This window comes from Anguilla anguilla, chromosome 13 (assembly GCF_013347855.1).
Source record: "Anguilla anguilla isolate fAngAng1 chromosome 13, fAngAng1.pri, whole genome shotgun sequence".
NCBI classification, from domain to species: domain Eukaryota; kingdom Metazoa; phylum Chordata; class Actinopteri; order Anguilliformes; family Anguillidae; genus Anguilla; species Anguilla anguilla.
In genome coordinates this window covers 11,846,308-11,866,939 of record NC_049213.1, presented here as the reverse complement: position 1 = coordinate 11,866,939, position 20,632 = coordinate 11,846,308, and the positions used below count along the sequence as shown (strand labels likewise).

The following is a 20,632-nucleotide window of genomic DNA, read 5'->3' as shown; positions in this document are numbered from 1 at the left end:
AGATGTTCTATCGCAGCTTCGCATTAAGCATCTCCTCAGCTGCGGATAAAAAAAACATGTTGAAAATGCCCGGACTGGACAAGCCCAGAGGGTGGAGGCGATACATTTGAGAGCAGACAGTGTGGGAGACTGAGGAGAGGACGCAGGGAACGCGTCAGACTGAGTTTAACGGCGACATGTAGCATGTGCATCTGTTGAGGGGAGGCTCTGACGCGAGGCTCCAGCCAGAGTCCCGTAGCGGCGTCTGTTTCCTGTCAGCATTCCTGGGCTCGTAACCCACGCTCTGACTCCAACGGGTCTGAGGACCGACTCAGAGCGGGTCTGAGGACCGCATCAGAGCGGGTCAGGGACCAACGGCCGCACGGCCGGGGGGCGAGACTGGACAGGAACTGCGCTGAGGGGGGGAAAGGGTACGGTCGTACATACATCTCTACTAGCCCAATGTGCGCTGACTGAAGAGGGTAGAAAAAGCAGAGAACAAGAGCCCCCTGGTGGCCAGTGACGGGAAGGACAGCTGAAGCAGACAGGTGCCTCTCAAGCTTTCGTGAACTTGTGTTGTTGGGGAAACCAGCAAAGTCCTCATATCCACAATGAGCACATTTCGGAGTACAAAAAGCAGAGGATCAGCCCTGCGATAGCAAAGATGAACTCGATGGGATTTTGTTTCATTCAAGGCACTTGTTATTAGGCTATTTTACTGTGTTCACGTGTGAATGACATTGCTTTCGATGGGCAAGGGCAGTGTTCAGCCGTAAAAGACAAGTTTATGTTCTCTAAAGGGGTCATTTCACTCAGATGTCTATTATTATCTACCCCCAATCGACCCATAATATGCATGTGTGAAATCATTCAATAAACTATACATTTTGAAGCATCTGGTTTAAGCACAAAGTGCCAACACTACCATTCTAACAGATTTTAGGCTAATCTGATACAAGCTATAACCCCAACTCCCCTCCAACACCCCCAAAAAAACAGTTAAAGTTTGGTTGATAAGAAATGGAGAAAAGGGTCTTTACTGGCCAATAAGTCATAACAGTCTGAATAAGTAACAGTTAAAAATACATGAAACATTCTCCATGTTCCTTAGTTTCTCTGATTACATACAGACATTCCTCAGAGGCATTCACAAATATTTACAAATAATGGAAAGCCAGTTGTTTGGTTTCCTGACTTACTGGCATCCAATGACACCCTTTCGAAACCCATTAAAACTAAACTACAATTCTGTCATCTATGAGATGGAATCTCATTAACAAAAAATATACGCTTTTAAGTAACATTAAGAAATGTACCTGAATGAAGATATTGTCAGCTATATCAAAAGTCTATTATAATTTTTTTAGATAGCTGCCATTTCCCCCGACCGACCTGACAATTAATGCCACATAGTGAAATACAGATATAAAACAACTAAGCTAACATTTTCACAAAGTAGGACGTATTTACTATCAATACAAGATACGTGAACTATCAATTCCCTATTGGTTAAAACTGAAATTACTTCGCTACTTAAACCATAAAGTCGCACCTGCAATGTATCAACACTGGTTGGGTACGCTTCCCTTGGCTTTTAAATATATTGACATGAACATAAATTTAAATGCCATTAAAACGTCTAGATATTCAATGCTAAAAAAATAAATACAAAAATACAACCACAAAATAATTGCTGACATGTAAATGTATAGTAAGTGCTAGCTACGTTTTCCCTCGTAGGTGACAGGAACTCCCGTGCTCCTGCATGCTCTACCTCAGCAGAGGAGAGGCAAAGAAGTTGCCATGGCGACTGAGGGTGGCTGTGGAGGAACTGCACTTGCTCCCAAACCTGCAAATTGACACAAAAGTCAGATGCTGTCACTTATAATGGGGGATATTTTTTGATAGACAATTCCGCTCTGAAGTCATCAAGTTCTGAATTACAACTTGAAAACGGCCAAACAATAATTTAATCGGTGTACACAGAAACCATTACATGACAGGGGGAGAGTTTTATGATGCCCAGCACTGAGGCTATCATGCCTTTAAAGCAACTGGATGCTTCGTCGTTCAAGAGCAATGAAACTGTCATTGCTTGGAGACACTGCTCCACTCGGTTACAGCCTAAACCATGATCAGTCAAAACCATTTTGATAATCACATTCTACAGAGACAAATTACACCAATATCATTACATTAGTAAACACTACTATGTGAACAGACTGCAGTGCAATGGAGCAAATGAATAGTTTCAGAGGTTCACTCAGTGACCCATCCTGCTGCATTGACACGGCGTGCTGTGTCACACGCTCGTCCTCCCCTGATTGGCTGTGCGCTTACTTGGGCGTGGTCCTGCTCAGGGCCGACTTCATGCGCTGAGAGAGGGAGCTGGAGGAGGGGGTTTTGCTCATTTTGTGCTCCGGAGTGGTCAGGGGCCCCAGCATGCTCACTGGCAGAGAAAAAAATCAATCATCACCGCGACGTCAAATCACAGCGCAGGAACTCACAGACCCCCCCCACCTCCCACGCATTTTACGTGCTCCTTAAACCACGTTACGCATTAAAACCCCAGAGACAGCAGAGCGAGCGTCGCCGCTGACGACCATGGGGCTCTGCAAACCGGGGAGAAAAAGTGGTGAAAAAAAAATGTACCGAAAACCTTTTTCTCAGTTCCTGCAGGGAAAGCCTCGCTCTCACCTTTCTCCTCGGGGGTGCTGCAGCAGTCATTGGTCTCCGCGTGACCCCGGAGGGCGTGGCCTCGCTCAATCATGAACTGGCTCCAGTACTCCACGGGCAAGCTCAAGAGGCGCTCCACGACCTGTCCGACCGCATCGGATGAAGATCACTCAGTCTCACAGTCCACCGCTAAGAATGCGCACGCTGCGAAATGTCAGGCTTGGCCGAGAAAACGCGGTAGCCTCAAACGGCTAAACACACGGGACAGGACAGGGCAGAGCGTGTGAGCGCTGTGGAGCGGGGGATGGAAGTAATGTTACAGGAGCGTGGAGCGGGGATTTCAAAAGCAAAAGTCCGTTTTTACAGTCGGTTTTATTTTTTTATTTTTTTAGGTCAAGGCTACCTATCATTTCTCACACATACACTGTTAGATATTGTGCACACTAAAAACTAAAGTAATAAATGCACTTGTTTGTTTTCCATCACTTTACGGGTGTTTCCCTGTAATGGAACATCTTCCGTAAAATTAAAGATGGCACCCGTTAAATATCAGATGCGCTAGATTGGCTCTTTTCTGTAAAAACGCACCATGGCTGTATACTGTGTATAGTCTAGGCTGTTTGCCTTTCCTTTTTTTGTTTGATACCCATGAATTTAACCAACAAGCAACGCATAAACAAAAAGCTATTTGTGCTCACTAACTTTAAAGGCATTGCGTTACTCTAAAGGACTACCGTTATTTCGCTACCACTATTTCTTTTCCTTATTACACCAATTGGATTTTTAGCTTAGATTAAATGAACAAATCTTGGTCTTCAATCAAGACACTGATAAGTAGAATCAGGTGTTTTAGTGCTGGGCCAGAACAAAAACCTGCACCCACACCAACCCTTACAGATAAGATCAGAATCCCGGCTATAAAAACAAAAGAGAAGAAAAAGAAGCTGAGCTAATTTTGAGCGAGGGCTTTTTATCTGCACCCGATAAGCGATTTTGGAGCGGAGAAAAACACGGGTCCCGTGAGTGAGGAGCGACAGACACTTCCTACCACTCCGCCCCGCTCACACGCTCTGGGGCAGGACAACAGTAAAGGAACTCAGTGTTCTAACGCGTGCAGAGGGCTAAATAAAGGCCTTATTAAAGAGCATGCGGCGAACGTGAAACCTGGGTGTGTGACATACTTTGGGCTGTCGCTTGGTGTCCTGCAGAATGGTCATGGGCCCGGGGTCGGCCACCGCGTGGCCCACGATGGTGGGGCCGAACACCCTGGCCAGGTTAGCGGCGTCCATCCTGGTGTCCGTGGACTGCGAGACCCTGGAAACACACACCGGGGGTCACACACACACACACACACACACACACACACAGACACACACACACACACACACAGACACAGACACACACATATACACACACACAGACACACACACAGACACAGACACAGGCACACGCACACGCACACGCACACACAGACACAGACACAGACACAGACACACACACACACGGTCTGCGGCGGCGAGAAGCCACTACCTCTTAAGGTGCAGGATGAGGAAGGCCAGCGTGTCTCTGTGGGCCGCGGGCAGATCGCTGATGGTCTGGTACATCATGGCAATGCTGTTGTCATCATCCAGTTCTGGGGGGGGCAAGCAAAGTACAACTCAAACAAGACATCACTTCCAGGCAAATTAAAGAACACTTTTTGCCAAACAATTAAGACTAAACTTTTTGCACGACTTCAATGCTCAGTATTAGTAACAAATAATAATTTTGCATGAACAACATTGAATAGTTTTTAATTGGCTGAGGACCTTCAACTGTGGTCCTGGAGAGCCACAGAGGCTGCTGGTTTTGTTGATTTTTTCTTAATTGATCACTTATAGCAATTTATTAGAAACACAAGACAGTAATAGACTAAACGTAAAAAGGATAAAGCATCTTAAAAAAAAAATCAACTAAAGCACAACTAAGAATTTGATATTACGCTGATTGCTGAACATGCTGGAATCGATGGTCAGCAATTACAACGAATGAAGAATACAGTTAATTATGTTTAATATTCATGTTAGTACAGATGTAAACTGCAGCTACACAGTGGTATAAAACATACATTTTATGCATGTGCCTAAATCAGTCATGTATCACAGTCTAGGAACTGACAAACGAGCTAGACCAATTTGACTGCTGGGGCACATTTTAAATCGACAGCTATCGGATTACACTTATTCCCTAGACATTTCACAGGGTGTGTGGTCATAAGGAACAAGGCGGGGGAAAAAAGCACTGCCCAAGCGAAATGGCCATAAAAACAAAATGAACTTGCAGCTGTCTGAACTGCCAAATCTTCACACGCAAGAAACGGGGCGTGGAGTGAAGCCTCGCATGGGCGTTCTGACGTGCTGTCTGACACACTGAACAGACCCCGCCTTCCTCCAGGGCTCACCTGCCACGTCCATGAAGGCCTGGTTGAGCCGGAAGGTGAGCAGCGGCTCTCTGAGGTTCCGGAGGAAGTCCTTGAGGAGGCTGCAGACGACGTGCACGTCCTCCACCTTGCCGAGCGAGGGGGCGGCCCGCGCGTGCAGGAACTTCTCCTTCAGCTCCTTCACCGCGCGGTCCAGGCCGCACACGCGGTACAGCCCCGGCTGCCGGGGGGAGAGCGCGGGGGGAAACGCCGTAGGGTCACGCGGACGGAGAACAGCCGCACGGGCGTCCTCCGTCAATCAGCTCAAATACGTTTTACGGGGGAGACGTGTGGCGAGGTCCGTAGGGGGAACCCCCCCGCCATGTACCACGCCCCCCACCCCCATCCCCACCCCCCTTGGCACTTTTGGTGCCGTGATCCCTTCTGACATACCCTCTCTGTTCCCTCTTACCCCAAAAATAAAAGACTGACATTTTCAACAGAAAGGACAGGCCAACATATTTCCTTGTTAACAAGGAAAGTCAAAAGGTATCAAATACAGACGTTAAAGTTTGAACAGAGCACGAGTAACACTGTTTAAAAATCAGTATAAAATACGCACATGTATAAAAGTAGAAGATAAAAGCACAAACCTCACGCAAGCCCCTTTGCTCAATTTCATTGATGCAGTGGATCACTAAGGAGGGGATCATGGGATGGCTCGCAGGCACGTAGTCTTCCAGGGTGCCCTGGAAGCGCAGTAAAGAATAATAATAATAAAAAATATATTTGTCTTGCATTTGAAATCCTATGACATATTCATAATTTTCACCTGCTACCACAGTGGAAACCTGTGCAACCATAGCAACATTCATCTTTGCATTAGCTTTGGGCTTCCAAAAACATTTGCCAACATAATCGACATCGGGGCATAACGTCACACAAAATTACAAATACAGTGAGCAGACACAGTTTTGAACTTAGAGGGCCAAATCGGAACCTCGACCAAGACCCGTGGGCCAATGCAATTTCCAATACAGAGGTAGGGCCTAATTGCAATTACGCTTATTTTTTAATATCACCGCCTATGGCAGCCATAACAAATTTAGCCCTTGAGCCACAATCTGGGCATTCCTGGTATAAAGTAACCACTGAAGTCATGGGTGTAGTACCTCTCCAAACCTGACGGGGGTGCCGTTCAGGCAGGGGGTGCAGGGCAGAGCGCATCGGCTGCGGCATTCGGGGTGCGCCACCACGCGGCAATCGCGGCACTTGAGAGACAGCTTGCCGAACTTGATCCTCTTCCCGCAGGGCTGGCAGGACTCGGGTTTGATGACCTGCGCAGGGGGAGATGCGAGCGTAGGCCTTATTATAACAGACACTCCTCACGTGCCTAAACAGTGTGAACACAGGCATTTGGATGGTGTTTAATGCGCAGCATTGACCACTAGCTACCACAAAGGAAACACAGTTTAGAGCACATTTAGAGCCTCTGGGTTCAGATAAAGGCTCACTCGTGAACAGATTGTCTCCTTGCGCTAATAATGGAAGTATTGGCTTGTAAATCGTTCTGGAAAAAGCTCCCTCACGGTTTTAGAGATAAAGTCGTGCTGCCGGGCCCCCTCATTCTTCCGGGAGCTGGAGGGCTCGGCCATCGGCTTCTTCTCCGGCCTGCTGGGCGGGTCATTCTCTGCTCCGTACTCGAAGGCGTCCGTGCCTCTGCTTTCCCGGACTGTACGGAGGGAAGAGACGGTCTTAAAAAAGGTCTAACCGTTACTGCTGTAGAAATGCATTACAATGTGATTTCAACTGATTAATACCAAAAATACCACAACCACGCCCCACAACATCTGCATAACATATTAAATAGAGGACATATTTTTTAGTGGTAACCAGAGTAATGTTTATGGGTTGCATTGATGGCTCAGTGGTAGAGCTCGTGCCTGCCCCAAAACCCAGCCACTGGGGATGCACAAGACAGTGCATTCCTAGTGCCGGTCCCAAAACCCGGATAAATGGGGAGGGTTGCATCAGGAAGGGCATCCGGCGTAAAAACATGCCAAATCAAATATGCGGATCTGATTCGCTGTGGCGACCCCTAACGGGAACAGCCGAAAGAAGAAGAAGAAGAAGAACCAGAGTAATGTTCAGGGATTCCCACAAGCCTACTGCTACATAAACGCTGTGTTGAGAGAGACTCACCGGTTCTTGTCCTGCTGCGAGTCCAGTAGGGCACGGCCTCTATGGTGGACACGGCCTCGACGGGGTCTCCGTTTGCGGGCACCAGGACCGTGGTTCTGGCCACAATGGACTCATCCCCCTGGACCGGGTTCATAAAAACAGGAGTCAAAGAAACACTCGGGTGACATTAACGCCGTCGAGCTGGCCGGGGCCGCCGGTCCGTACCTTCTCCGAGGTTCGCAGCGACGAGCGAGACTTCTTCACGGCGCCGGCGGGGCCATCGGTGTGGTTTCGGGAAGAGCGCTGAAATTGAAAAGCGGAGGAGGTTAAGAGTAAATGGGGAGGCACACAAAGAGAGACGCTTCACAGTGAACACGTCCGTGGCTGTAGCGCTGTGTGGACCGTTTGAAGCAACGCTGCCGTAATGTTGTGGAAGACCATACTCTTTTCTGACGCTTTTTCAGCTTCACGGTCCGCAGGATGGAGGAGTCCCAATCCTACCACACCAAAAAAAGAAAAAAGAAAGTACATGTTCAGCAAAGAATTTCAATATAGGGACTCGCATAAACAACGAACATGTATTCTTTATTATTAAGAACAACGCAATTCAGACTTTTCTGCCTTTGTATTAGTCTCTGCATGCTTTCTATTATGCATTAGAGCACATGGCTGAAATGATATAAGACAATGTATGCAAGCTTACCAAGGAGTCATCAGTCTTGTCATAGCTGATGTCTGACAAAATGGATGCAGACTCATCAATGGTGGACAACCTGCAGGGCAAAGGAAACAAAGTTACCTCCCAAAATGGTATGTATGAAGTGCCCATATAAGGCCTGGTTTTTCAAATATCCAGACAGTTTTCCAGGTCCCTTCCATTTCCAATCCCAGCGAAATTGTGTTTCCTTCAACAGGCCCCTCTAGAAGCACATACTGCTTCAACTGTATGATGCTATCTAACAGTGCTGATGCTTAAAGTCTACTCCAGTGCACAAACCATTTTTACACTGCAACTCTTCAGCTCTAGATTTTTAAACTTCACCAATGCCAAACCCTTCCTTTAAGAATTACTGTAACGGGGAACAAGGTTAATTTGTGCCACAATGAAAAAAAAAAAATGCAGAATTAAAACAGTTTATTGCACCGGTGCGATTTGACAGCGATATCGACGAGTAATCAAAACGAATCACGATGGAAAAAACAACAAAGAAAGATCCGCAGACGGCAGCACCAGAACACAACGTCCACCAGCGCTGTTCCTGAGTCCACTTTGCTTTTTCATTCAGGCATTCGGTCACAATACAAAGTAATAACGATGAGAGTAATTCAACACAACTGCCAGCCGTGTGTGTTCCTGCTTACCGCCTGCTGGTGTTGGGGTTGGGGTTGGGGGCCTGCGACTGGCTGTGGAGGAAGGCCAGGGCCGAGCGCTGCTCTTCGGTCAGCTGAACGCTGTTGCTGGCGCACTCCGACACCAGGAGATCCCTGATCAACTGCATCTGATGGTCCTGCGAACACAGGAACAAGGGGAAGGGAATTCAAATCGGCTCCTCGTTTTACACACAGCGCCATCTGCAGGCAAAGTCACCGCACGGCGCTTTCCTGACGGGAAAGGGGGCGATCAAGTAACAGTGGGTTAGACTAAAAACAGCCTGGATCCCAACCCATTGCTTATTTCATTATTGGTCACTAAACTAAACTCACAAGCATCACTTCAACAAAAGACTGTGCTTGAGAGTATTTGCAAGCCAATCATATACAACAGGTTTTTAAAAAATTTTTTAACTACATAGTAACTTCATTTTGCTTCATTCACCAGCCTCTACTGTCTGGAATCAAAAAATTTTTACAGCCCCGCCAACAAAAAACAGACACACGAATCAACACCACGGATGACAAAAGCCCTATGGGATGACCACGATTTACAGGTTTGCTAAACGAGAATGGAACCAAAACACATATAAAACTCTGCAGCCATACCCACCAGTTTTTCATAATCGGCCTCCGCCCTCTGTCGCCGGCGTATCTCCACGTCCACTTGGTTACGAGCGTGCTTGAGCTTTACCTCCAGGGCGCCCCTCTCCGACTCCGACTTGGCCAGAACCTCCTTACAAGCGCCCAGCTCCTGCTCCACCCGCAGCCACTTCTGCCGACAGACCTCGAAATTCACCGCCGTCTGGATGAACTCTAGGGGATGGACATTCGGTCAGAGGGAAGTCATGGTGGCTTAAACAGATATGCTTTTGTTTAAGGGGGGGGGGGGGGGGACTTACGAGGCTCTATGCCTTCATTCAAGACCTCAATGTGAGCCCGCAGACGCTCAAACAGCTTGTGCAAGTTGCCCACGGTGGCCTCCATGTCCTAAGAAACAGAAAAGCATGGTTGCATGATCTTGTGCCATGTCTTCAGTTTCAGACCACAGAAAACATTCTCAACGTATTTCTTGCTTAATAAACTAGATTGCTGTGCATCCTGTAACTTGCTTAGAAGTTAAGAGATGGCCAGCTACCTCATTGTGGAAGATGGATAGATCAATGTAGCCTTCTAATTAACTAATACGAGATTTATTCACTTAAAATTAAAGGTAAAGCAAAAAAAGTGGACAACTTTCTCTTCTGAGTTTAGCAAAGTGGGAAAATAATTTGCCCAGTTTGCTTAATAGCATCTAACGGCAAACATAACACCTGGCTTAGCTTAGTTTATTTCTAAAAGCATAAGCAATATAAACGGAAAGGTTGCTTCAAACGTTCTACTTTGACTTGCATTAATTACTAACTCAGCTTATAAGCTAAATTAATTTAAGTTACACGCTTGTCCAGTACACCAGATCGTATCAAATCAATTCAAGTTTATTTTAAAGTGCAAGTCTCGATACACTCCACAGTGACAACAATTATAAGAACATGTATAAATAAAAACAGCAGTATATATAACTTAGCTTGCTAGCTAAGTGATGTAACTAAATCGCAAACACACAAGCGCGGGCACACACACACACTAGATCGTATGAGTATTTCACTGTTCTATTAGCTACCTTCCAATATTATGCACAAATATATAAAAATAAAAGTTACATGTACAAGTTAGCTAAACAGATCATTAGCAACCCTGGTTTCCCTGCATGACCAGACGGTCAACAGTTAATGTTAGCTAACTTAGCTAGCTAGTCTAATTTTGATAGAATCACTTTCTAGCTAGCTAATACCAGTTCAGTGTAAGTTATTAGTCTATATCTATCAACAATACCAATATCTGCCTAGCTCTGGCTCATTTTAAGCGCACTAGCCATAGCTAAGCAGCCAACAGCTCTAAGTTAGCTAGCTGAACAATTATGACAAGTAGCCTAGGTTGCTCACTGGCAAGCTGTAGTGGGACGGCTGCAGAAATCTGCCTATACGGGCTATATTCAAACTGTCTAGCTTGTTAGCGGACTTAACATAGTTAACTAGCTAATGCTACTTTCATAAACGCACGAATCACAAGCAGCGACGAGCAACTGTAAACTTACTGCTTTATAATGATCAACAAAACCCTCGGCTCCCCTCGAAAAACGTCGTTATCTCATCTATATTTTTCCGCTCTCTGTGTATACGCTTTCTGGTTCCGTTACATTTCAAATGTACCCGCCACTCTCCAAAAACCATGACGCGGCGCAGTGGACACTGGACAGCACAGTTAACAGAAGTTCAACCAGGGCCGTTGTGCGAGTAATGACCGACACTGCCCCAAAGTACCATCCCGGGAACATTTTACGATTTCATACAGATGATCTGCATAGGTTTTGTGTTAACTCGGCTGATTCTGGAATGCTGCTTGGGGCACACGATTTAATTCAAATGGGACAGGGCGGGATAAAAATAGAATCGTGCCAGCGCGTTGGAGTAAAAGTTTCCACAAAAACCTCGGCACCATAGCTGAAAAACGAGAATAAACACACTTTAAACGTTATCAAGTTTACCACGAGAAACTGGCACACGTGCAAACGACGTAATAATTTGCTGGTATTACTGTTGTTGGTAAGATCATTCCTGAGTGGACTTTCATATTTTAACTGTATTCTTGATTTGTGAATTAGACTAGTATTAATTTACACCAAAGGAATGGTTATACAGTAGTATTTTTACTCCACTACTTCTATATTATTTCTTGAACATCAACAATTGTCTAGGCTAGTGTTCTTGGATCAATTTCATACATACTCAAGGTAGGGTTTGGTGTGAACACACAAATTGCCTTCTTCTGAATGATTAATAACATACTGTCCGTAGAGTTCTTTCTCTCTGAAAATTGTACTTGACAAGTTGGCATACAAACATAAAGTGAGCTGCTGGGCCCAGATCCAGAATTTTTTTTATTATTTTTTTTACACTTTATTTATCAAACAATACAGCCAAGTTTGATTTTAAAAATTAGCATCGCATAACTGGAATGGAACCTGACTTTGAGGTGCACGGCACAGTGTTCTTTTGTATATACTGGGGAAATCCCAAGCTTTTTTCTATCAAGCAGTAAATGTGTTAAGTATGGGTAGCTCAAGATAGTGATTCGTTTTGAGTTGATGTACAGATGCTAAGTTAACGTTCTATGTCAAACAACCACAAGACTGACAAGTTGGTAATGTTAGCTAATTAGTTCAGTAGCTGGCAAGTGTAACAGGTTAAGTTATCTCTTCTGATAGATTTACTTTGTTCAATTTTCTACTGGCAGTCAGAGCAATGAATCACGAACCTCCCGTGATGCAATAACTGTCAGTTTATTTCACCTAATGTGATGCTTCAAGCCTATATTCATTATTGAACAAATTTAATATTATCAATATTCTCCACAGATTTTATTAAGGGCAGAATATAATGTGGCATTTACCACAAGCCAGACAACTCAACTGTGGGCACACATGCATTCATTTCTGAAAGTATGTTAATATTTGTTCAGTATTAATTATTAGATTTGAATGGCAGATCTTTCCCGACTTTTTAATTCATGTTAACGAATGAAAGGGGGGGGGGGGGGGGGGGGTAAATGAATTATACATTTATGGCTATTTATTTATAATTTATATTTTTATTTTGTATATTCTATATTGTATTACACTTCAGTTTTATCCACTATATATTTATATACACGTTGTACTGCAAGTTATATGAAGGCTACGCTACTTTATGTGTTAGTGAGTCTTGTGGGTGACGACGAGAGTCTTCTGCAATCATTGGGCAATCACGAGCATACGTGTGGAAGCGCCACGCAGTAGGGTAAGTAACCAATCAGAAATTTCTGACTTAAAGTTTTTTAATATTCCTTTCTGCAGTGGCTTCATTGTATACACTGTCTGCACTAGAATTTTCAGTGCATGTGGGGGAAATTACCATGAATTGTTCATTTAAATACTTTTAAAACATTCATATTTTTCAACTTATTTTACGGTGGTCCTACAATGAAGCTGGCACATATTTAGACGCCTTTCTGGGCGTCCGGCTGTCTACGTCACCGACTTTCAGAACGCTATGGAACAGCGTGGAATGAATGTGGCATTGTAGCGGTGGCTGTGAGGTGGACATTGAAAAGGTAAATATTTCACTAACGGCGAACATAGTAACATTACAATTGTAACGACTGTGTATGTGCTCTTAGGTCTCCGTCCATGTAACAATATTATTATCTTGATATTTTTGTGTCAAGATAATAGTTAATTATCGAGGTAGATAGCTGCAGGAGCTCTTTTTTTTGCAAACGGTAGCGAAGAAGTTTCACATTTTATATTATACCACTGTAAAGCCCCTGTTGAATAATCGTTATTGATTGCATCACGACTCAATTCATGTATCCTTAGTTAGATTAAATGTCTTTACTTTTTCTATGTGCCAGGCGACGATGAGGAGCCCGTTGCGTGTGCTGTATCTCTGTTTGTTCACCTTTCTGCTCCTCCGCTCTGGGGAAGGCGCCAGACAAGGACAGGACATAAAATGTGGAGGTATGGGATTGCTCAGAAAACACGTAGCCTTGCATTTGGGCAAGGTGTGTGTACTTTGTTGCATTTTAATAATGTGCTGTTTTTTCCCCCCTGACTTTTCCCCACGTACATCAACTAGCCTACCTCTGTATCCAACAAAATTTCTTCTTTGTTGCTTCCTCCCTGCTGCCTGTTTCAGTTTCTGAATCTTTCCTCCAGCTTGCAGGGCCCTGGTGGATGAAATGGAGTGGGAAATCTCTCAGGTGGATCCCAAGAAAATGATCCAGACGGGATCCTTCAGGATCAATCCGGATGGCAGCCAGTCTGTCAGAGAGGTCAGGCGGCAAAGGTGTCAATAGTGTAGGAGGAAAATTAGTGTGCTCACATTGATACAATTTGTCTACATCGTCCCTGCTGAATTTTTTCAACTTGACCTGAGAGGAAACCGGTAATCGGCACAGCAGGTCCTTTAACAGTCGCAGTTTCATTTAGTGACCAGATAATTAGAAACTTTATTTGTCTCGTTAAATCGTATTACCATGGTTTCATGTCAGCCAAATACAGTAAATGAAAAACTTAATTTGAAATTAACATGTGTTAATGGTTAAAGTAACACGTGTATGGATAAATTAACACATTAATTTCACCTTTCAAGTTATCAATCAACGTTTGAATTTGGAGAAAGCATGTGTTTTTGCATGTGGCTCATTTGTACAATCCAACAATATGGTAATACAGCCCAGCTACCAAATTCAAATTATAATTGTTTATGGCAAATAACCTCTTTGTCATCAGTACCTGGCACTTTGATGGGTGTTTGCGATTATGAGTTTCTGTAGGGGTTTTTTGTGTGTTTTGCTGAGCTTTCAGTTCTTTGTGTAAGCTTGCATGAAAAACAAAGTGGTCTGACTCATTGTCATGATTTCTGTTTTCGGAAGACAAAAAATGTTCCTTCTGGTTAAAATGTCGCCTTGGCCGTCTTTTATGCTCATTATCCGCCTGTCACCTCAGGTGCCCATGGCGCGATCTGAAGGCCATCTGCTGGAGGTCTTGGAGGAGGTGTGTGAAAAGATGAAAGACTATGGGGAACATGCTGACCCCTCAACTAACCGCAAGACCTATGTGAGAGTGACCTCTCGGGACGGCAAAGCCATGGATCTCTCTGAAACCACACTGGATTCACGAGTCTCCTCTAGCCTCAAATATGCTGTGAGTCTCCTCAAACCATGCTCATGATTTTTAGCTTATTTGGGTTGGTATGCTTGGGCCAAAATGTGCTTGCAAAGTTGGCAGTATGTGTAGCAAAAAGGGCAACCATAATTTGGCAGTAGTTATGCTTCTTGCGGTGCTTAGTTGTTAAACCTTTTGCTCCATCTCTTTTCTAGTGCGAGACCATCGTCGAGCAACATGAGGATGAGCTCATCGAGTTCTTCGCCCATGAGACGGACAATGTCAAAGACAAACTCTGTAGCAAACGTACAGGTAAACCATAGCACGGTCACCTCTGTGACACATGGGTTGACATAATCCATTCACCACAAAATGGGTCTACTACACAACTGAAGATGTACCACACCTTGTCAGAACTCTCAGAACCATTGGGAGTTTTAATTTTAATATTTTGGAACTTCAAATGTCCATCCTTGTATTCTGAGGCACTGAATTCTGCATACTTCTTGATCACAAGCAAATGTTTTTTCAATTGGATCAATATTTGTTCAGAAATGTACTAATACAGCAGACCAAGTGATGTAACTGTCTAGGCTATGTGCGGTAGTGCAAACTGTGCTTAATTTGGCATTTTATCAAGCACATTTTGTAAGCTAGGGTACATCTCATGTTTAGATTTTTTAGACCAGGGGCTGTATCACAAAGCATGATTACTGAGTTTGTTGGATAATTGTAAAACCTGGAACAGCTCTTTTTTTTTTTTAACTTCGGACCATGTTCCAGATTTGGTAGGGTTCCAGGTTTTACTCAGTGCAGTTATCCAGCTAACTCAGTAACCCTGCTTTGTGATTCAGCCCCTGGAGATTTACCATCCTGTAGGCTTTCATTTCAACCCTAATTTGGCACACCTGGTTCTACTAATTAGTGGCTGAACAAGCAGAGATGTGCATTGTTAGGGTTGGAGTGAAGACCTACAGGGCGGTAGATCTCCAGAAACTGGGTTAGGCAGCCCTGCTTTAGACAATGTATATACGTGTGTTTTGTATATATCCCTGTTACTCAAATCACGGCCCTCAAAGGTCCAAGAACTGCTGGTTTTTCACCCTCCGTTTACCTGGGAGTCAGGTGTGAATACAGTCTGGGCAATCAGTCGCACTAATTGTTCAGTTAATCACCCGGGGGAAAAGAAAACCAGGGCTGGATTCGAGGTTCATATTTGAGCAGCCATGGTATATATCATTTTAGTGGATTCAGGGTTTTCCTCTCTCTGCCCACAGATCTGTGTGACCATGCTCTACAAATACCCCACGATGAGCTGTGACCCCCCCCCCCCACTCCACTCCACATGTACTCTCTTTTGCCATGGGGAGGTAGGACTCCAGGAGGAATCCAGATGCCCCACACTTCCATCTCTGGCCGGCTCCCCCCTCATGTTTTTTTTGTTTGTTTGTTTTTTCTGGGGGGACTGTGGATTGAAGTCCATGCTGGCTTGATCCTATCAAGAATCTTGGATTTGAGATTACTCAGCAGACATCTTCAGTACTGCTGACTCATCACATCACTGAACCTCTCTCCTGTTGTATTCACAAGTGCTTCTACATCCTTGTCTTAACCCCTGATTTGAGAAAATGGTAACACGTAAGACACGTAACACAGCATTCACAAACAGTACCTGTAATATGGGGTTGTTTTATTTCTGTAATCCCGAAGGTGTAATTAAATCTTTGAACAAATTAATTGATTGGTTTTACAGTTATGATGAGTTAATTTTTTTTTACTTAAGTGACCGTTTATCACAGTACTGTACACCATCAGAATTTGTAGAGACATCATTTGTAGAGGTTTCCCTTGGTGATTTTGCAAATAGGATGTTTCGCACTTCATATTGGATTCATTTCATTCTTTTGTTGATTTTCATTTTTACACATTACTGATTTTCTAGAACATTTGCAAACTTTCCTACTTATTATTGTTCAATTTTGTGAATGCGACGTGATATTGTGTCCTTTGTATTTAAATGATTTTTTTCTCCATTCCAACAGTTATTTGTTTTTTAACGTATTCAGGACCTTTAGGTAACTTGTCTCTAATGTCGTTTTCTAAGATGATCTTTTGATGGAAGTATATTTCTATATTCATGTCTGGAGTCTCTGCTTTTACTGGCAAGGTTGCTTCTTGTCAATTGGTTGGTAAATAAAAGCTATGTTTAATGATATTTAATTTTTTTTGGGGGGGGGGGGGGGCTAGTGGTTGCGATTATGGTACTTGATGTTCTCACGACATGCAAACATTTCCATTGCCTTTGATTTAGTGGCGGAACACACGCACTGTGAAACTAAATTAAATAATACAGAGATTGGAATGCAGGGGAGACAAAAATCCCTGTTTTTTGTGGCTGCTTCAACATTTCTGTTCAAATCATATTATTACCATGTTGTATTTAAAATAATGTATTTTGCCATCGAGAAGAATGATTTAAACAAGACCAGGCCAAAACCTAGTATATGGCTGGACCGAACCAGCCAACCAATGGTGTAACCTCATCACTCAGTGACTCAGTCACAGACATTAGCGTTTATAGGGCTGGCCCCGCTGTTGCAGTCCAGCCAAAAAGTAGAAGATTCAGGCTATCCTATGGCGCATTTGGATAAGGACCTCATCACAAGGGTAGTTGAACCCTGTTGTCACAGCCTCAAGCTCCAACTGTCTTTGCTGTCTTTTGCACATGAGCCATCTTTTGGACAGCGCCTGCGGGACCCTCCCTCAGCGCCAATGAACGGGCTCGCTGGAGCTCTGCAAGGCCTGGCCAACCAGGTCAGTGCACCTGCCAGCACCACCTGTGTCTGAGTCTGTCTACGTCTGCGTGACTGTCTGTGTCTGCGTCTGGGCCTGTAGCCGTCTGCCTAACAAAATGTGCGTTTGAGCAAAGAGCATGCTGCTGAATAATTGTGCAACTTTGGTCTTTGTTACAGGAAATATGAGGCTGCCGACTGATTACAGTTTGGTTATTCCTCTCTTCTGCCGCAGGATTATGCGCCATGTGTAATTTTCCTCTGCTCCCCCACACAGCCGGCGCTGCTGTGACACTGTAATTGAGTTCCTGAGCGACGTGTCATTTCCCCGTGCTTCCTGCAGGTGGTGCTGGTGTGGCCGAGCGCTCTTCAGAAGGAGCTGGGTGGGGAGGAGTCTGACGATAAGCTGAGGGACTACATCTGGAACACACTCGGGGGGTGAGGGTGAGAGCTCCAGCAGTAATGACACGCTTACTGGAGTACTGTTTTAGACTCATCTGTTTGCTGTTCTGCTGTTCAGTGCTGTAGTGTACAATCAACCATATCAGTGGTCTTATGCTGAAATTTACCTTGAAAAGCAGGGTTCATGACTGTTTAACTCGTTCAAAGAAAAATTACTTTCCCAAAAACTACTGTCTAGTGCTGGCATTAGGCTGAAGTATTCAAGAGACAAAGAATAAACAAGGAAGTTCTCCACCTATTGTTGAGCTTGAGCTTGGAAAAACACACAAACGTACACCCTATCAGGGGACAGTGCATGTTGTGGTAGGGCGCGTCTCTACGGTAACCCCCTGTGTGTCTGCAGGTGGTGTTGACCTGAGGAAGACGGACCCACAGGACAGCTGCCAGCGGGATTTCACCCTGAAACACCTCCCCATGAGCCCACGGTCGAGCTGGTGACTCAGCTCTACAGGATTGTGCCCAAAGTGCTGGTGCAGGGGACAGACAAACGCCCCTGGCCCAACGAGGACACCCACAGCAGGGTCCTGCTGGCCCAGCTGGCCCAACTGGTGTAGAGCCGAGCCCTGGGGCATCCCCTGGATGGCCTGATGGTGCTAATCGGGACCAAGTCTGGTTAAAAAGGGAGTGATGGAAAGAGTAGTAGGGAGAAGGATGGGATAGAAAGCCTGTGCCAGTAAGGGGTGAATAGAAGAGGCGGTACACCTTTAAAGGGAACCTCCCCTGGAGAAAAACAGGAGCTCAAAATGATTAAATTCAATTACATTTGATACAAAGATGCTTTACAGAGGAAACAGAAAACGAAATAGGGTGAAAACCTGATTGGATGAGCACCATATCCTGACCGATAGATACTGTATTGTGAGGGAGCGTATCATATCCTGAGTCATTATTATGCAAGTACCATGTCCTCACAGGATATGTACTGTATCCTGATTGGGCCAGGATCATATCCTGACAGGATAGGCACTGCATCCTGATTGGGCGGCTACCATACCCTGACAGGATAGGTCCTGTATCCTAATTGGGTGGTTGCTCTCAGCTTTGAGAGGACAGGACAGCCTACATGCAGTTACACTCTCTACACTGCAGCGGTACTCATGTAGTCCTTCATGTAGTCCTGTAGTTGGAAAACAACAAAAAGAATGTTTTTATTAATTAATGCTTTACTTCAGTTTGTATTTTTTCCCAAATTCAGGCATTTTGTTATCGGTATCCAAACGATTTTCAGTTGAAAGTAAGCATTGGTTTTCTGAAATATGATTTAATAGGCTGATCATGGTATAGTATCACAGGCTTGGGTTCATTTATACAGTTTTTTCTGGGATTGCAGTGCACATACATGTTTCCACTTCTGAAAGAAAATCTGATGTTTCAGTGATGCTGCAATACTTTACATTGTGATCAATCCTGTCTGTTGGATAGGACTCAGTGTATCTGTGTGCTATGCTATGTCTTCCCATTTTTATATAATGTTTGCATGTAATTTCTCTGTATGAATGTTGGTTTCGCAATCTACTGCATTGCACACGTCCAGCTGTGTTCCAGCTTTTGGGTAGGAGGTGCATTAGGACATTTAAGGTCAGTCTGGCAATCTACAGGCAGGAAATTCAGTGAAGAACAGCTGTACATGTACTGAGTCGGGTCATTCAACTGTAATGTTTCAGTGAGGCGTATGTATGAATTAAAGTGGTGAAATGTCCAGACCTTGTGGATTTACAACCCTTCCCTCCCTCTTGAAACGGTTATAAATATCTACCCCACATTCCAACCCCCGCACTCCAATATCTATCTACCCCCTGCACTGGTTCTGCTTCAAGGCATTCACTGTACGCGGTAATATAGGTATTCCTAAGGGTTTCCATGTGCTTGTGTGTTCACTGTGCAAGGGAACATTGTAAATGTCCTTTGTGTATATGTGTACCGCCCTACCGGGCCACCGTGCGTGGACTGCGCAGGTGAGGTCACGGCTAGAGACCAGCCCACGAGTTACAGGCTTGCACCAGAACCCAATGTTTCAGCTGGAAAAGCTGCCCATCAGCCCTGGAGCCTTCATGGGTCTGGACACGTAACCTCCTTCACGGATAAAAATTATGGTTTAAGAGGCGTTCTACGTAAAAATTCTGTTCAATGCATTACAAATTTAAGACTTTGAAAGGGTTGTGCATGCTTTTTGTAAAGCGTAGCTAAACAACGGTTTTGAATGTGTATCAAAGGGAAAAGAAAACTATTGTATTTTACATGGTGGCCCACTAGGGAAGAACAGGAATGTTGGAGGAGGTTTACACGGAACTGTCTGACATCTGGATTACTGCCATTTGGGCTCTCAGTGTTGGAATGTGCAGTAATTCTGAGGCAGAAATGTCACGATTTAACTCTGGTGGTTTTGCACCCAGAGAGCCCCTTACCCCATACAGCAGTCTGAATACACACGGCTAAGATATATATCAAGCGCCGAGATCACAGGCAGCTCGATGCACTCAAGGTCATTATTTAAGGTGTTTTGATTTTTAAATTTGCGGCAGTTTAAAGAATACAGTTATGATGCAGCATTTGGGGTACACAGTGAATGCTCTGAAGAGTCTGAAAGGCTTGCAGTTTACCCCCAGGATCTAGGGGACTACAACAACAAATGTAGTCACTGAAACTGCAAACAGAGATTATCTGGAATATATTAAAGACCAAGGTTTAAACACACACACACAGATATATATATATATATATATATATATATATATATATATATATACTTAAATTATATATTTGTTGGCCACAAGGACATGTACTGTACACCACCACTATATGCCCTCAGTTGGAACCCCACACTCACAGGCCATCTCACTGATCCCCCAATCTGCTTTGCTTCTGACCACAGCAAGTCCCAACACTAAGCTGGATTTAGATGGTAAATAATAAGAAGAGCATTTTAGAAATGTATTTTTGTTGGCTGCATGAATTATGCGCATGTAAACACCTGAAATAAATGACGTCTTTGCGTAAGCTACCACGGCATGGCGCTACTGCTGCTCC

The 20,632-nt window shown here is 44.4% G+C and overlaps 3 protein-coding genes across 5 annotated transcripts; 2 read left to right on the top strand and 1 right to left on the bottom strand.

Annotated features, from left to right (window-relative positions):
• Positions 1-991: 991 nt before the first annotated feature.
• Positions 992-11,012, bottom strand: LOC118211903 (rac GTPase-activating protein 1-like). Its single transcript, XM_035389479.1, has 17 exons — positions 10,743-11,012; positions 9,508-9,595; positions 9,219-9,421; positions 8,597-8,742; positions 7,938-8,007; positions 7,678-7,731; positions 7,460-7,537; positions 7,256-7,373; positions 6,643-6,785; positions 6,226-6,390; positions 5,707-5,802; positions 5,096-5,294; positions 4,186-4,288; positions 3,837-3,969; positions 2,677-2,797; positions 2,320-2,428; positions 992-1,828 (listed from the first exon to the last, which is right to left on the bottom strand). Exons 2-17 carry the CDS (start codon positions 9,590-9,592, stop codon positions 1,750-1,752), a joined length of 1,902 nt encoding a protein of 633 aa, XP_035245370.1. The 5' UTR covers positions 9,593-9,595; positions 10,743-11,012; the 3' UTR covers positions 992-1,749.
• Positions 11,013-12,460: 1,448 nt separating this feature from the next.
• On the top strand, positions 12,461-16,566 carry cnpy2 (canopy FGF signaling regulator 2). Of its 2 annotated transcripts, XM_035389480.1 has the most exons (7): positions 12,461-12,483; positions 12,672-12,796; positions 13,097-13,202; positions 13,401-13,516; positions 14,193-14,390; positions 14,567-14,663; positions 15,629-16,566. In XM_035389480.1, exons 2-7 carry the CDS (start codon positions 12,755-12,757, stop codon positions 15,670-15,672), a joined length of 603 nt encoding a protein of 200 aa, XP_035245371.1. In that variant the 5' UTR covers positions 12,461-12,483; positions 12,672-12,754; the 3' UTR covers positions 15,673-16,566. The 2 variants fall into 2 exon arrangements, with proteins under 2 accessions (XP_035245371.1, XP_035245372.1); XM_035389481.1 differs by lacking the exons at positions 12,461-12,483; positions 12,672-12,796 and having other exon boundaries at positions 13,381-13,516.
• Positions 16,567-16,911: 345 nt separating this feature from the next.
• On the top strand, positions 16,912-19,267 carry LOC118211831 (citrate synthase, mitochondrial-like). 2 transcript variants are annotated; one of them, XR_004762092.1, is made up of 3 exons: positions 16,912-17,165; positions 17,487-17,587; positions 17,949-19,267. XR_004762092.1 is itself a non-coding variant. In XM_035389340.1 (3 exons), exons 1-3 carry the CDS (start codon positions 16,986-16,988, stop codon positions 17,956-17,958), a joined length of 285 nt encoding a protein of 94 aa, XP_035245231.1. In that variant the 5' UTR covers positions 16,912-16,985; the 3' UTR covers positions 17,959-19,267. The 2 variants fall into 2 exon arrangements, 1 of the variants encoding a protein (XP_035245231.1); XM_035389340.1 differs by having other exon boundaries at positions 17,487-17,581.
• Positions 19,268-20,632: the final 1,365 nt, after the last annotated feature.

Excerpts from the sequence above, each read along its gene's own strand:
- LOC118211903 (XM_035389479.1), bottom strand. The coding sequence starts at position 9,592 with ATGGAGGCCACCGTGGGCAACTTGCACAAGCTGTTTGAGCGTCTGCGG. Across the intron at positions 8,743-9,218 it reads AGGCCGATTATGAAAAACTG|GACCATCAGATGCAGTTGAT; the intron begins GTGGGTATGGCT and ends CTGTGTTCGCAG. Across the intron at positions 7,374-7,459 it reads CGCTGCGAACCTCGGAGAAG|GGGGATGAGTCCATTGTGGC; the intron begins GTACGGACCGGC and ends AACCCGGTCCAG.
- cnpy2 (XM_035389480.1), top strand. The coding sequence starts at position 12,755 with ATGTGGCATTGTAGCGGTGGCTGTGAGGTGGACATTGAAAAG. Across the intron at positions 12,797-13,096 it reads GTGAGGTGGACATTGAAAAG|GCGACGATGAGGAGCCCGTT; the intron begins GTAAATATTTCA and ends TCTATGTGCCAG. Across the intron at positions 13,203-13,400 it reads ACAGGACATAAAATGTGGAG|CTTGCAGGGCCCTGGTGGAT; the intron begins GTATGGGATTGC and ends TCTTTCCTCCAG.
- LOC118211831 (XM_035389340.1), top strand. The coding sequence starts at position 16,986 with ATGGCGCATTTGGATAAGGACCTCATCACAAGGGTAGTTGAACCCTGT. Across the intron at positions 17,166-17,486 it reads TGCAAGGCCTGGCCAACCAG|GTGGTGCTGGTGTGGCCGAG; the intron begins GTCAGTGCACCT and ends TGCTTCCTGCAG.